This window comes from Lampetra fluviatilis, unplaced genomic scaffold, assembly GCF_964198595.1.
Source record: "Lampetra fluviatilis unplaced genomic scaffold, kcLamFluv1.1 SCAFFOLD_238, whole genome shotgun sequence".
Lineage (NCBI taxonomy): Eukaryota > Metazoa > Chordata > Hyperoartia > Petromyzontiformes > Petromyzontidae > Lampetra > Lampetra fluviatilis.
Genome location: NW_027621791.1, coordinates 33,482 through 49,743, shown reverse-complemented (window position 1 = coordinate 49,743; position 16,262 = coordinate 33,482). Strand labels below are relative to the sequence as shown.

At 55.0% G+C, this 16,262-nt stretch overlaps 1 protein-coding gene across 1 annotated transcript in view; it reads right to left on the bottom strand.

The window, feature by feature from the left end:
* LSM4 (LSM4 homolog, U6 small nuclear RNA and mRNA degradation associated) overlaps positions 1-10,180 on the bottom strand; it is an 11,240-nt gene extending 1,060 nt beyond the window's left edge. The window contains exons 1-4 of the mRNA XM_078885851.1: positions 10,019-10,180; positions 4,464-4,505; positions 3,007-3,105; positions 1,599-1,776 (exon numbers count right to left, since the gene is read on the bottom strand). Of these exons, the coding sequence (XP_078741977.1) occupies positions 1,599-1,776; positions 3,007-3,105; positions 4,464-4,505; positions 10,019-10,021 (322 nt within the window). The 5' untranslated portion in view covers positions 10,022-10,180. The remainder of the gene's footprint in view (positions 1-1,598; positions 1,777-3,006; positions 3,106-4,463; positions 4,506-10,018) is intronic.
* Between the last annotated feature and the right edge of the window lie 6,082 nt (positions 10,181-16,262).

The following is a 16,262-nucleotide window of genomic DNA, read 5'->3' as shown; positions in this document are numbered from 1 at the left end:
CACACAGACACACAGACAACACAGACACACACACACAGACACACACACAGACACACACAGTCACACACACAGACACACACACACACACACAGACACACACACACACACACAGACACACAGACACACACAGACACACAGACACACACACAGACACACACACAGACACACACAGACACACACACAGACACACACACACACACAGACACACACAACACCCATTCATCACCACTCACTCACTACATCAACCACCCATCCCCACCCACTCACCCACACTTAACTTACTCACCCACCCATCCACTCAAACACTCCCCACCACTCACCCACCTCAAAAACCACCCACCCACTCACCCACACAAACATTACTCACCCCTACACCCAACCCACCCACTCACCCACCCACCCATCCACTCACCCACCCCACTCACCCACACACCCACCCACCCACTCACACCACACACAAACTACTCACCCACCACACTCCACCCACCACCACCCCACTCACCCACACCACCACACCCACACACACCACACACCCACCCACCCACACACCCACCCACCCACTCACACACCCACCCACCCACTCACACACCCACCCACCCACCACACACCCACCCACACACCCCACCCACACCACACACCCACCCACCCACCCACCCACACACCCACCCACCCACACACACACCCACCCACCCACACCACACACACACCCAACCCACCCACCCACACACACACCCACCCACCCACCCACACACCCCACTCACCCACCCACCCACCCACCCACTCACCCATCAACATCACTCACCCACCCACTCACCCACCCACCTCACACACCCACCCCACACCACCCACACATACCACCACCCACCACCCCACTCACCACCCACCCACCCACCCACCACCCACACAAACATCACTCACCCACCCACCCACCCACCCACTCACCACCACCCACACACATTACTCACCCACTCACCCACCCACCCACCCACTCCACCCACCACCCACCCACCCACCCACCCACCCACCCACCCACCCACCCACTCACCCACCCACCACCCACCCACCCACCCACCCACCCACTCACCCACCCACCCACCCACTCACCCACCACTCACCCCACCCACCCCACCCACTCACCCACACACTCACCCACCCACCCACCCACCCACCCACCCACCCACCCACCCACCCACCCACCCACTCACCCACTCACTCACCCACCCACTCACCCCACCCACCCACTCACCCACCCACCCACTCACCCACCCACCCACTCACCCACCCACCCACCCACCCACCCACCCACCCACCCACCCACCCACCCACCCACCCACCACCCACCCACTCACCCACCCACCCACCCACTCACCCACCCACCCACCCACCCACCCACTCACTCACCCACCCACCCACCCACTCACTCACCCACCCACCCACCCACTCACTCACCCACACACCCACTCACCCACTCACTCACCCACCCACCCACCCACTCACTCACCCACCCACCCACCCACTCACCCACCCACTCACTCACCCACCCACTCACCTCTCCCGGGCGCCCCCCCCGCCCCCCCCCCTGTGCCCTCCCCCCCCACCGGCCCCTCCGAGCCCCCCCCCGGGGCCCCCACCCCCACCCCCTCCCCCGCGGCCCCTCCCCTTGCCCCCCAGCGTCTCCTCCCGCACCATGTCGATCACCTCGTCCGGGATGCGCAGATACTTGATGGTGCTGCCCCTCACGAAACACTCCGGCATCTTCCAGAAGCGGTCTCCATCCTGGTGGGAGGGGCAGTGGGGCAGGGGGGCAGGGGGTGGGGGCAGGGGGGGGCAGGGGGTGGGGGCAGGGGGGGGTAGAGGCGGAGGTGATGGGCACTTGATGGCGCTGTCGCTCACGAAGCACTCAGACACACACAGACACACACAGACACACACACAGACACACACACACACACAGACACACACACAGACACACACACACACACTAGACACACACACACACACACTAGACACACAGACACACACACACAGACACACACACACACACAGACACAAAGATCAAAGATCCCCCGTATAGCCTTAACAGACTGTAGGGGCAAGTGCTGTTAGCGAGCACCTATGAAGGCCGGAACGGTACACGAGGGGGTGGGTGGCCAGCACCACGCCCGACCGCCTTTGTCTCCCCAGTGGCGATGTTTACACACCGCACCAGGTACTCATTTAAGGCTGAGTCGACCTAGGGGAGGCCCAGGACCGGTTCAGATAATCGTCACTGGTGTTAGCCGTGAGCGGGAATCGAACCCGGGTCGCCAGGTTCATAGCGCAGCGCGCTAACCGCTACACTACCGCTCCCCACACACACACACACTAGACGCACACACACACACTAGACGCACACACACACACACTAGACACACACACACACACACACAGACACACAGACACACACACAGACACACACACACAGACACACACACAGACACACACACACAGACACACACAGACACACACACAGACACACACACACACACACACAGACACACACACAGACACACACACAGACACACACACAGACACACACACAGACACACACACAGACACACACACACAGACACACACACTAGACACACAGACACACACACTAGACACACACACACACAGACACACACACACACACAGACACACACACACACACAGACACACACACACAGACACACACACACAGACACACACACACAGACACACACACACAGACACACACACACAGACACACACACACACTAGACACACACACACACACTAGACACAGACACACACACACACACACAGACACACACACGCAGACACACACACACAGACACACACACACACAGACACACACACACACAGACACACACACACAGACACACAGACACACACAGACACACACACACAGACACACACACACACAGACACACACACACAGACACACACACGCGTGGGGTGATGTTATAGGTGCTGTGGTCTCACCCTGGAGGTGCAGATCACCTCCCTCAGGTTGATGTTCATCCAATTATCGCAGCTCACCAAGTGGCCATTGTAAGTCTCCCCATTCTTCAGTTCCACCAGCTGAGAGACGCGGGGAGAGACACGGGGAGAGAGACACGGGGAGAGAGAGACACGGGGAGAGAGACACGGGGAGAGACACGGGGAGAGAGACACGGGGAGAGACACGGGGAGAGACACGGGGAGAGAGACGCGGAGAGAGACGCGGGGAGAGAGACGCGGGGAGAGACGCGGGGAGAGACGCGGGGAGAGAGACGCGGGGAGAGAGACGCGGGGAGAGAGACGCGGGGAGAGAGACGCGGGGAGAGACGCGGGGAGAGACGCGGGGAGAGACGCGGGGAGAGAGACGCGGGGAGAGAGACGCGGGGAGAGAGACGCGGGGAGAGACGCGGGGAGAGACACGGGGAGAGACACGGGGAGAGACACGGGGAGAGACACGGGGAGAGACACGGGGAGAGACACGGGGAGAGACACGGGGAGACACGGAGAGAGACACGGGGAGACACCGGGAGAGAGAGACACAGGGAGAGACACGGGCAGAGACACGGGCAGAGACACGGGCAGAGACACGGGCAGAGACACGGGCAGAGACACGGGCAGAGAGACAGGGAGACACGGGGAGAGAGACAGGGAGACACGGGGAGAGAGACAGGGAGACACGGAGAGAGACGGGGAGAGAGACAGGGAGACACGGAGAGAGACGTGGAGACATCGGGAGAGAGAGACACGGGGAGAGACACGGGAGAGACACGGGGAGAGACACGGGGAGAGACACGGGGAGAGACACGGGGAGAGACACGGGGAGAGACACGGGGAGAGACACGGGGAGAGACACGGGGAGAGACACGGGGAGAGACACGGGGAGAGACACGGGGAGAGACACGGGGAGAGAGACACGGGGAGAGACACGGGGAGAGAGACACGGGGAGAGACACGGGGAGAGAGAGAGACACGGGGAGAGAGAGACACGGGGAGAGAGACACGGGGAGAGAGACACGGGGAGAGACACGGGGAGAGACACGGGGAGAGAGACAAGGGGAGAGAGACAAGGGGGGAGAAACACGCGAAGAGAGACACAGAGGAGGAGAGAGACACGGGGAAAGAGAGACACGGCCGTCGTGAACCCCACCCACCCACACGGCCATCGTGAACCCCACCCAGTGGCACGGCCACCGTGAACCCCACCCACCCACACGGCCACCGTGAACCCCACCCACCCACACGGCCAACGTGAACCCCACTAAACCACCCACACGGCCACCATGAACCCCACCCACCCACACGGCCACCGTGAACCCCACTAAACCACCCACACGGCCACCATGAACCCCACCCACCCACACGGCCACCGTGAACCCCACTAAACCACCCACACGGCCACCGTGAACCCCACCCACCCACACGGCCACCGTGAACCTCACCATGGGATGGTTCTGAGCAGTCTTCAGTAGGGAAAGCGGCAACTGTGAGGTCATAAAACAGAGAGGGGTCAACACTGCACCATAGACTCAACACTGCCACCCATAGACTCAGCACTGTCATAGACTCAACACTGCCACCCATCGACTCAGCACTGTCATAGACTCAACACTCTCACCCATAGACTCAACACTGTCACCCATAGACTCAGCACTGCTACCCATAGACTCAGCACGGCACCATAGACTCAACACTGTCACCCATAGACTCAGCACTGTCACCCATAGACTCAGCACTGTCACCCATAGACTCAGCACTGCACCATAGACTCAGCACTGCCACCCATAGACTCAACACTGTCACCCATAGACTCAGCACTGCCACCCATAGACTCAACACTGTCACCCATAGACTCAGCACTGTCACCCACAGACTCAACACTGCCACCCATAGACTCAGCACTGCCACCCATAGACTCAACACTGTCACCCATAGACTCAGCACTGCACCATAGACTCAACACTGCCACCCATAGACTCAGCACTGCCACCCATAGACTCAACACTGTCACCCATAGACTCAGCACTGTCACCCATAGACTCAGCACTGCTACCCATAGACTCAGCACTGCCACCCATAGACTCAACACTGTCACCCATAGACTCAGCACTGTCACCCATAGACTCAGCACTGTCACCCATAGACTCAGCACTGTCACCCATAGACTCAGCACTGTCACCCATAGACTCAGCACTGTCACCCATAGACTCAACACTGTCACCCATAGACTCAGCACTGTCACCCATAGACTCAGCACTGTCACCCATAGACTCAGCACTGCTACCCATAGACTCAGCACGGCACCATAGACTCAGCACTGCCACCCATAGACTCAGCACTGTCACCCATAGACTCAGCACTGTCACCCATAGACTCAGCACTGATACCCATAGACTCAGCACGGCACCATAGACTCAGCACTGCCACCCATAGACTCAGCACTGTCACCCATAGACTCAGCACGGAACCATAGACTCAACACTGTCACCCATAGACTCAGCACTGCACCATAGACTCAGCACTGCCACCCATAGACTCAACACTGCACCAGAGACTCAGCACTGTCACCCATAGACTCAACACTGCACCAGAGACTCAGCACTGCACCATAGACTCAGCACTGCGCCATAGACTCAGCACTGTCACCCATAGACTCAACACTGCATCATAGACTCAACACTGCACCATAGACTCAGCACTGCACCATAGACTCAACACTGCACCATAGACTCAGCACTGTCACCCATAGACTCAGCACTGTCATAGACTCAACACCGTCACCCATAGACTCAGCACTGCACCATAGACTCAGCACTGCACCATAGACTCAGCACTGCACCATAGACTCAGCACTGCACCATAGACTCAGCACTGCACCATAGACTCAGCACTGCACCATAGACTCAGCACTGCACCATAGACTCAACACTGCACCATAGACTCAGCACTGCTACCCATAGACTCAGCACTGCCACCTATAGAATCAACACCGTCACCCATAGACTCAACACCGTCACCCATAGACTCAGCACTGCACCATAGACTCAGCACTGCACCATAGACTCAGCACTGCACCATAGACTCAGCACTGCACCATAGACTCAGCACTGCACCATAGACTCAGCACTGCACCATAGACTCAGCACTGCACCATAGACCCAACACTGCACCATAGACTCAACACTGCACCATAGACTCAACACTGCCACCCATAGACCCAACACTGCACCATAGACTCAACACTGCACCATAGACTCAACACTGCACCATAGACCCAACACTGCACCATAGACTCAACACTGCACCATAGACCCAACACTGCACCATAGACCCAACCCTGCCACCCATAGACCCAACACTGCCACCCATAGACTCAGCACTGCCACCCATAGACTCAGCACTGCCACCCATAGACTCAGCACTGTCACCCATAGACTTAGCACTGTCACCCATAGACTCAGCACTGTCACCTATAGACTCAGCACTGCCACCCATAGACTCAGCACTGCCACCCATAGACTCAGCACTGCCACCCATAGACTCAGCACTGTCACCCATAGACTTAGCACTGTCACCCATAGACTCAGCACTGTCACCCATAGACTCAGCACTGCCACCCATAAACTCAACACTGTCACCCATAGACTCAGCACTGTCACCCATAGACTCAGCACTGTCACCCATAGACTCAGCACTGTCACCCATAGACTCAGCACTGAGTGTCTAAGTAACTCGCAGACTGCTTGAGTGACTCCGTGACTGAGTGGCTGGCTGAATGACTGAGTGGCTGACTGGCTGACTGACTGGCTGAGTGGATGAATGAGTGGATGACTGAGTGACTGAGTGCCAGACTGAATGGCTGAGTGACTGACTGAGTGGCTGGCTGAGTGACTGACTGAGTGACTGACTGAGTGGCTGACTGACTGAATGCCTGACCGAGTGACTGACTGAATGACAATGCCTGACTGAATGACTGAGTGTTTGACTGACTGAGTGACTGACTGGCTGAGTGACTGACCGAGTGACTGAGTGGCTGACTGTCTGAGTGACTGAGTGAGTGACCGGCTGAGTGACTGAGTGTATGGCTGAGTGACTGAGTGGCTGGCTGAGTGACTGAGTGCCTCACTGAATGCCTAACCGAGTGGCCCAGTGACTGACTGACTGAGTGGCTGACTGACTCACCGAGTGACTGAGTGTATGGCTGAGTGACTGAGTGCCAGACTGACCGGCTCACTGAGTGACTGACTGCGTGTCTGAGTGACTGACTGACTGGCTGAGTGACTGACTGAGTGACTGACTGAGTGACTGACTGACTGAATGACTGAGTGTTTGACTGACTGAGTGACTGACTGGCTGAGTGACTGACCGAGTGACTGAGTGGCTGAGTGACTGGCTGAGTGGCTGACTGTCTGAGTGACTGAGTGAGTGACCGGCTGAGTGACTGAGTGTATGGCTGAGTGACTGAGTGGCTGGCTGAGTGACTGAGTGCCTCACTGAATGCCTAACCGAGTGGCCCAGTGACTGACTGACTGAGTGGCTGACTGACTCACCGAGTGACTGAGTGTATGGCTGAGTGACTGAGTGCCAGACTGACCGGCTCACTGAGTGACTGACTGCGTGTCTGAGTGACTGACTGACTGGCTGAGTGACTGACTGAGTGACTGACTGACTGGCTGAGTGACTGACTGAGTGGCTGAGTGACTGGCAAAATGCCTCACCGAGTGACTGAGTGGCTGGCTGAGTGACTGAGTGCCAGACTGACCGGCCGACTGAGTGCCTCACCGAGTGGCCCAGTGACTGACTGACTGGCTGACTGACTCACCGAGTGACTGACCGGCTCACTGAGTGATTGAGTGTATGGCTGAGTGACTGAGTGACTGACTGAGTGGCTGAGTGACTGGCTAAATGCCTCACTGAGTGGCTGACTGAGTGACTGAGAGTGACTGAGTGACTGACTGAGTGGCTGACTGACTGAGTGACTGACTGAGTGGCTGAGTGACTGAGTGACTGACCGAGTGGCTGACTGAGTGACTGGCTGAGTGCCTGACTGAATGGTTCACTGAGTGACTGAGTGACTGAGTGGCTGAATGCCTAACCGACTGGCTGAGTGGCTGGCTGAGTGACTGAGTGAGTGACTGAGTGCCAGACTGACCGGCCGACTGACTGAGTGCCTCACCGATTGACTGACTGAGCGAGCGGGAAGACAAAGGCGGCCCTGACACCTCCACCTGAAGATCCCAACACCTTTCTCGGCCTGACTGAGTGGCTGACTGACTGGCTGAGTGTCTGAGTGACTGACTGAGTGGCTGAGTGACTGAGTGAGTGGCTGACTGAGTGGTTGACTGACTAACTGACTGACTGGCTGAGTGACTGAGTGGCTGACTTAGTGACTGAGTGACTGACCGAGTGGCTGGCTGAGTGGCTTGCTGAGTGACTAAGTGCCATACTGAATGGCTCACTGAGTTACTGAGTGTATGGCTGAATGCCTGACCGAGTGGCTGAGTGACTCACTGAGTGGCTGAGTGACTCACTGAGTGGATGCCTGAGTGACTGAGTCAGTGGCTGGCTGAGTGACTGGTTGAGGGACTGACCGGCCGACTAACTGAATGCCTCACCGTGTGACTGAGTGTATGGCTGAGTGACTGACTGAGTGGCTGAGTGCCTGACTGAATGGCTCACTGAGTGACTGACTGGCTGAGTAAGTGGCTGGCTGAGTGACTAGCTGAGGGACTGACCGACTGACTGAGTGCCTCACCGAGTGACTGACTGACCGAGCGGGAAGACAAAGGCGGCCCTGACCACCTTCACCCGAAGATCCCAACACCGCTCTCGGCCTGACTGAGTGGCTGACTGACTGGCTGAGTGTCTGGGTGACTGACTGAGTGGCTGAGTGACTGACTGAGTGTCTGAGTGACTGACTGAGTGGCTGAGTGACTGAGTGGCTGACTGAGTGGCTGACTGACTGGCTGAGTGACTGAGTGGCTGACTGACTGGCTGACCGAGTGGCTGGCTGAGTGGCTTGCTGAGTGACTAAGTGCCATACTGAATGGCTCACTGAGTGACTGAGTGTATGGCTGAATGCCTGACCGAGTGGCTGAGTGACTGACTGAGTGGCTGAGTGACTCACTGAGTGGATGCCTGAGTGACTGACTGAGTAACTGGCTGAGTGACTGAGTGCCAGACTGACCGGCCGACTGACTGAATGCCTCACCGAGTGGCCCAGTGACTGACTGAGTGGCTGACTGACTCACCGAGTGACTGAGTGACTGAGTGCCAGACTGAACGGCCGACTGACTGAGTGCCTCACCGAGTGACTGACTGAGTGACTGGCTGAGGGACTGACCGACTGACTGAGTGCCTCACCGAGTGACTGACTGACCGAGCGGGAAGACAAAGGCGGCCCTGGCCACCTTCACCCGAAAATCCCAACACCGCTCTCGGCCTGACTGAGTGGCTGACTGACTGGCTCAGTGTCTGAGTGACTGACTGAGTGGCTGAGTGACTGACTGAGTGTCTGAGTGACTGACTGAGTGACTGAGTGGCTGACTGACTGGCTGAGTGACTGAGTGTCTGAGTAACTGACTGGCTGAGTGACTGACTGAGTGCCTCACCGAGTGACTGAGTGGCTGAGTGGCTGACTGAGTGGCTGACTGACTGGCTGAGTGACCGAGTGGCTGACTGAGTGCCTCACCGAGTGACTGACTGACTTGGCTGAGTGACTGAATGCCTGACCGAGTGGATGACTGAGTGGCTGGCTGAGGGACTGACCGACTGAGTGAGTGGCTGGCTGACTGGCTGAGTGACTGACTGAGGGACTGACCGACTGAGTGCCTCACCGAATGACTGACTGACCGAGCGGGAAGACAAAGGCGGCCCTGGCCACCTTCACCCGAAAATCCCAACGCCTCTCTCGGCCTACCACACGGTTCAAAGCCTCCCATTTTCCTAGCCGCCCTCCCGCCTCCGTAGCGCCTCGCGCCGCGCGCCAACTCCTCACCATGGCGCCGTTCGCGTGACGGCTCCCTGACGAGGAAGAGAACGACGAGGAGGTGGTGGTGGCGGGGAACGATTCAGGAACGAAAGGTAGAAGGGAAGAGAGGAGAGTGCGTGAATAATGAATGAGAGTGTGTGAGGCTGCGTGCCGTAAAGCTGGTGTAAACTGCCGTAAAGGAAAGAATGTGGGGTGGCGGCTGTCGTAAAATAGTGGGAGGGTGTCGTAAAGATTTGGGCGGTGTCGTGAAAGTTCAGGGGGTGGGGGGGGAGGGCTGTCGTAAAGTTTTTTTACCGTGCTGTCGTAAAGTTTGTGACCGTAAAGGGGTTGAGTCGTAAAGTTCGACGCAAAGGTGAAAGTGGTCGTTGGTGTCGTAAGTGAAGGGAGGGGGCCGTAAAGTTGAGAGCCGTAAAGTGGAGATTCAATTAATTGCCGTAAAATCTGTGACGTCACCGCCACCTAGTGGCGAATGGCGGTTGTTGTTGTTGCTGTTGTCGTATCTGTGTGTGTATCTGTGTGTAGTGTATCTGTGTGTAGTGTATCTGTGTGTATGTATCTGTTTGTGTATCTGTGTGTGTATCTGTGTGTGTATCTGTGTGTAGTGTATCTGGATGTGTGTATGTGTGTGTAGTGTATCTGTGTGTGTAGTGTATGTGTGTGTAGTGTATCTGTGTGTTTCTGTGTGTGTAGTGTATCTGTGTGTGTATCTGCGTGTAGTGTATCTGGATGTGTGTATGTGTGTGTAGTGTATGTGTGTGTGTGTAGTGTATCTGTGTGTTTCTGTGTGTAGTCTATTTGTGTGTATCTGTGTGTAGTGTATCTGTGTGTGTATGTGTGTGTAGTGTGTGTATGTGTGTGTAGTGTATCTGTGTGTAGTGTATCTGTGTGTGTATGTGTGTGTAGTGTGTGTATGTGTGTGTAGTGTATGTGTGTGTAGTGTATCTGTGTGTGTATGTGTGTGTAGTGTGTGTATGTGTGTGTAGTGTATCTGTGTGTAGTGTATCTGTGTGTGTATGTGTGTGTAGTGTGTGTATGTGTGTGTAGTGTATCTGTGTGTAGTGTATCTGTGTGTGTATCTGCGTGTAGTGTATCTGTGTGTGTGTAGTGTGTGTATGTGTAGTGTATCTGTGTGTGTATCTGCGTGTAGTGTATCTGTGTGTGTGTATGTGTGTGTAGTGTGTGTATGTGTAGTGTATCTGTGTGCTTCTGTGTGTAGTCTATTTGTGTGTATCTGTGTGTAGTGTATCTGTGTGTGTATCTGCATGTAGTGTATCTGGGTGTGTGTACGTGTGTGTAGTGTATGTGTGTGTAGTGTATCTGTGTGTTTCTGTGTGTGTAGTGTATCTGTGTGTAGTGTATCTGCGTGTGTGTATCTGTGTATATATCTGTGTGTATGTGTGTATCTGTATGTATCTGTGTTTGTGTATCTGTGTGTGTATGTGTATCTGTGTGTGTATCTGTGTGTATGCATCTGTGTGTGACTCTGGGTGTATGTGTGTGTATCTGTATGTGTGTATCTGTGTGTGTATCTGTGTGTATGTGTGTGTATGTGTGTGTAGTGTATCTGGTACAGATACAATGGGAGGCTGATCGATGCCCGGGTGCGGTCAAGGGATGGCTCCCTATTGGTCAACCACGTTATGTATGCCGATGATTTGGTAATTGGGGCTCACTCAGAGGAGGAGTTGGAGGCGCTGCTGCTGAAACTGGAGTGTGCAACGAAGAGGTGGGGCCTTACCATCAGCCCCACGAAAACTAAGCACCTGCCTGGGTATTTCTCACCATCGGAAACTCCACCCCCACAACTCCCAATCGGTGATGGGGCAGTTGTGGAGAGAGTGGAGAGTTTCCCATACCTGGGCAGTGTGCTCATGACCGGCTCCGGTTGAACAGCAGAGGTCTCACTCCGAATCAGTCGAGCGGCATTATCTTTTTATCGGTTGCGTAACGCTGTGTGGAAGCTACCTGGTCTGTCGCTCCGCACGAAGCTTCGGGTGTTCTCGGCCACGGTCATTCCCTCCCTTGTCTACGCTTGCGAAACGTGGACCCCCCTAATGGAACATCTTCGTCGGTTTGAAACATTTAGGCTGGCCTGCCTACGATCAATCCTGGGTTTTATCCAGGCTGGATTATGAGGAACTCACAAATCCTTGAAAGATCTGGACAAAGTCCCATCGGTGAGCTCCTCCGGCAGGCAAGGCTGCATTGGCTGGGCCATGTAGCCCGCATGCCCAGCCACCGCATGCCCAAACAGCTTTTGTTCGGCCGGATCGAGGGGGCTAAGCGGGCACGGCACGGGCTAGAGAAGAGATGGAGTGAGGTGGTACAGGAGGATGTGGAGGTGAGTGGAATTGCCGATGACTGGTACCAGCGGTGTCAAGATCGACCTCTGTGGAGGAGGCTTGTGAAGGACGCTACTGGGCAGTTGGAGGCAGTCGCCCTCCAACAACAACGGAGGGCGGAGGAGCGACGCTCACAACAACGAGCAGAGCGCCGGGTGGCTAAAGCACAGCAAGTTGGCACAGTAGGGGGCACAGGTGGTGCATCAGCCAGTCATCTCGGTCAGTCGACCCGTGGCACCTGCTGGGTCTGCCCCATGACCTGTCAGCGGGCGTTCGACACTTCACGTGGCCTCAAAGTGCACATACCCTGGCACAAGCGTCGTGGTGACGTCACCACCACGTAGTGGCGAATGGTGGTTATTGTTGTAGTGTACCTGAGTGTGTCTGTAGTGTATGTGTGTCGTGTGTCTGGGTGTGTGTTTCACCCACCACTTGCTCACGCACTCACCCATACACTCACTCACCTATACATGCACTCACTCACTCACCCACTCACTCATCCACCAACTTACTCACTTGCTCACTCACTCACCCATTCACTCACCCATTCATTCACCCCACCACTCACAGTAAAACTCACTCACATACGCAACAACCGCCATTCGCCACTAAGTGGCGGTGACGTCACCACGAAGCTTGTGCCAGGCCATGTGCACCTTGAGGCCACGTAAAGTGTCGAACGCCCGCTAGCAGGAGGTCACGGGGCAGACCCAGGTGCCACGGGTCGACTGATCGAGATGACCGAGATGACACATACGCACACACTCACACTCACCCACTCAATCACCCATACATCCATCCACCAACTTACTCACTCACTCACCCTTACCACCCTTACACCCACCCACCCACCCATTCACTCACCCCACCACTCACAGTTAAACTCACTCACATACGCACACACTCACTCACACTCACTCACAAAGGTCACACTCAACCACTCAATCACCCATACACTCATCCACCAACTTACTCACTTGTTCACTCACTCACCCATACACTCACCCACCCATTCACTCACCCCACCACTCACAGTTAAACTCACTCACTCACACACACTCACTCTCACTCACAAAGGTCACACTCACTCACAAAGGTCCCCCGTGTAGCCTCCAACATTCTTGTTTGTGGGGGGCAAGTGCCGCTCAGTAGCGAGCAGCAGCGTGCACGATCAAAGACGACACAACACAAACACAGAACACAACACACACAAGCACACACAGCACACACAGCACAAACACACACAGCACACAACACACACACAAACAAACACACACAGCACACAACACACACAAACACACACAGCACACACAGCACACACAACACACACAGCACACAACACACACAACACACACAGCACACACAAACACAGCACAAACACACACAGCACACACAACACAAACACACACAACACACACAACACACACAGCACACACAACACACACAACACACACAGCAGACACAGCACACACAACACACACAGCACACACAAACACAGCACAAACACACACAGCACACACAAGACAAACACACACAACACACACAGCACACACAACACACACAGCACACACAGCACACACAACACACACAGCACACACAAACACAGCACACACAAACACAGCACAAACACACACAGCACACACAACACAAACACACACAACACACACAACACACAAACACACACAACACACACAGCACACACAACACACACAACACACACAGCACACACAAACACAGCACAAACACACACAGCACACACAACACAAACACACAGCACACACAGCACACACAACACACACAGCACACACAGCACACACAACACACACTGCACACACAACACACACAAACACACACAACACACACAGCACACACAGCACACACAACACACACAACACACACAGCACACACAGCACACACAACACACACAACACACACAAACACAGCACACACAACACACAAACACACACAGCACACACACAACACAAACACACACAGAGAGCGTGGCAGTGAACCCAAACGTCAAATTAAATACACGTCTTTATGTAAGATATGGCAGTCCGTACGCACCCGAGTTACTCGCGCCATCCGTAACAGCGACGGAATAAACGCTCACGTTTAAAAGTACCTCCTTCAACCTCTAACACGACAAATAACATAGAATATATATATATATACGTGTGGGCGTGCGTGTGTGTGCATATATTAGCGTTGTACGGTTACGAGTATCTATATGGGATTCCGTATATATGGGACGCGGGGGGGGGGGGGGTGTGGGCAAATGTATCGGAGGAGGCGATGGGTTTGTATGTGGGGTTCTGTATATATGGGAAGCAGAGTATCTGTATATATGGGAACCAGAGGTTCTGTATATATGGGAACCAGAGGTTCTGTATATATGGGAAGCAGAGGTTCTGTATATATAAGAACCAGAGGTTCTGTATATATAAGAACCAGAGGTTCTGTATATATGGGAAGCAGGGATTATGTATATATAAGAACCAGGAGTTCTGTATATATGGGAACCAGGTTTTCTGTATATATGATAACTAGGGGTTCTGTATATATGGGAACTAGGGATTATGTATATATAAGAACCAGGAGTTCTGTACATATGAGAACCAGGAGTTCTGTATATATGGGAACCAGGGGTTATGTATATATGATAACCAGGAGTTCTGTATATATGAGAACCAGGAGTTCTGTATATATGAGAACTAGGTGTCCTGTATATATGAGAACTAGGGGTTCAGTATATGTGTATGGTTCTCATATATACAGAACCGGGGGTTCTCGCTCTCTCGCTCTCTCCCTCTCGCGGAAGGCACGAAAGGCACGAAAGGCACTAAAGGTGGGATTTTGTTCGTACAAAAAACAACACAGAGAGAGAGGTGATCGCCGATTGGCGTTGCCCGGGCCGGCACGGTTAACCACCACCCCCGGTCCGGCACGGCACGGCCGACACGGTTAACGACCACCCCCGATCCGGCACGGCACGGCCGACACGGTTAACGACCACCCCCGGTCCGGCACGGCACGGCCGACACGGTTAACCACCACCCCCGGTCCGGCACGGCATGGCCGACACGGTTAACCACCACCCCCGGTCCGGCACGGCACGGCCGACACGGTTAACGACCACCCCCGATCCGGCACGGCACGGCCGACACGGTTAACCACCACCCCCGGTCCGGCACGGCACGGCCGACACGGTTAACCACCACCCCCGGTCCGGCACGGCACGGCCGACACGGTTAACGACCACCCCTGGACCGGCACGGCACGGCCTCACCGGGCTGACCGGTTTCACGCGAAGCGTCACCACCGTCAGCCACTCACTGCCTCCTGCCGCTCACCGACCCGCCCCTCCCGGGTAAGGCAGCTAAGACGGCTTTAGACCCCGACCCTTCCTGTCTAGACCACGCCCCTTCCTGTATAGACCACGCCCCTTCATGTCTAGACCACGCCCCTTCCTCTCTAGACCACGCCCCTTCCTCTCTAGGCCCCGCCCCTCCATCGTCTTTGTCGCCAATGGCACTCGCTTGGGGTGTATAGTAGTGTAGTGTATAGTAGTGTATAGTGTAGTGTATAGTAGTGTATAGTGTAGTGTATAGTAGTGTATAGTGTAGTGTATAGTAGTGTATAGTGTAGTGTATAGTAGTGGAGTGTGTAGTGTATAGTAGTGTAGTGTGTAGTGTATAGTAGTGTAGTGTATAGTAGTGTCATGTATAGTATAGTGTATAGTGTAGTGTATAGTAGTGTAGTGTATAGTGTATAGTAGTGTAGTGTATAGTGTATAGTAGTGTAGTGTGTAGTGTAGTGCCTCCATTGAGCCCAATGCGTTCGCTTTCCGACCATTTCACCCCCCTCCGGTTAACGCCGGGACCTTCGAACGCCCGTCACACACCGAC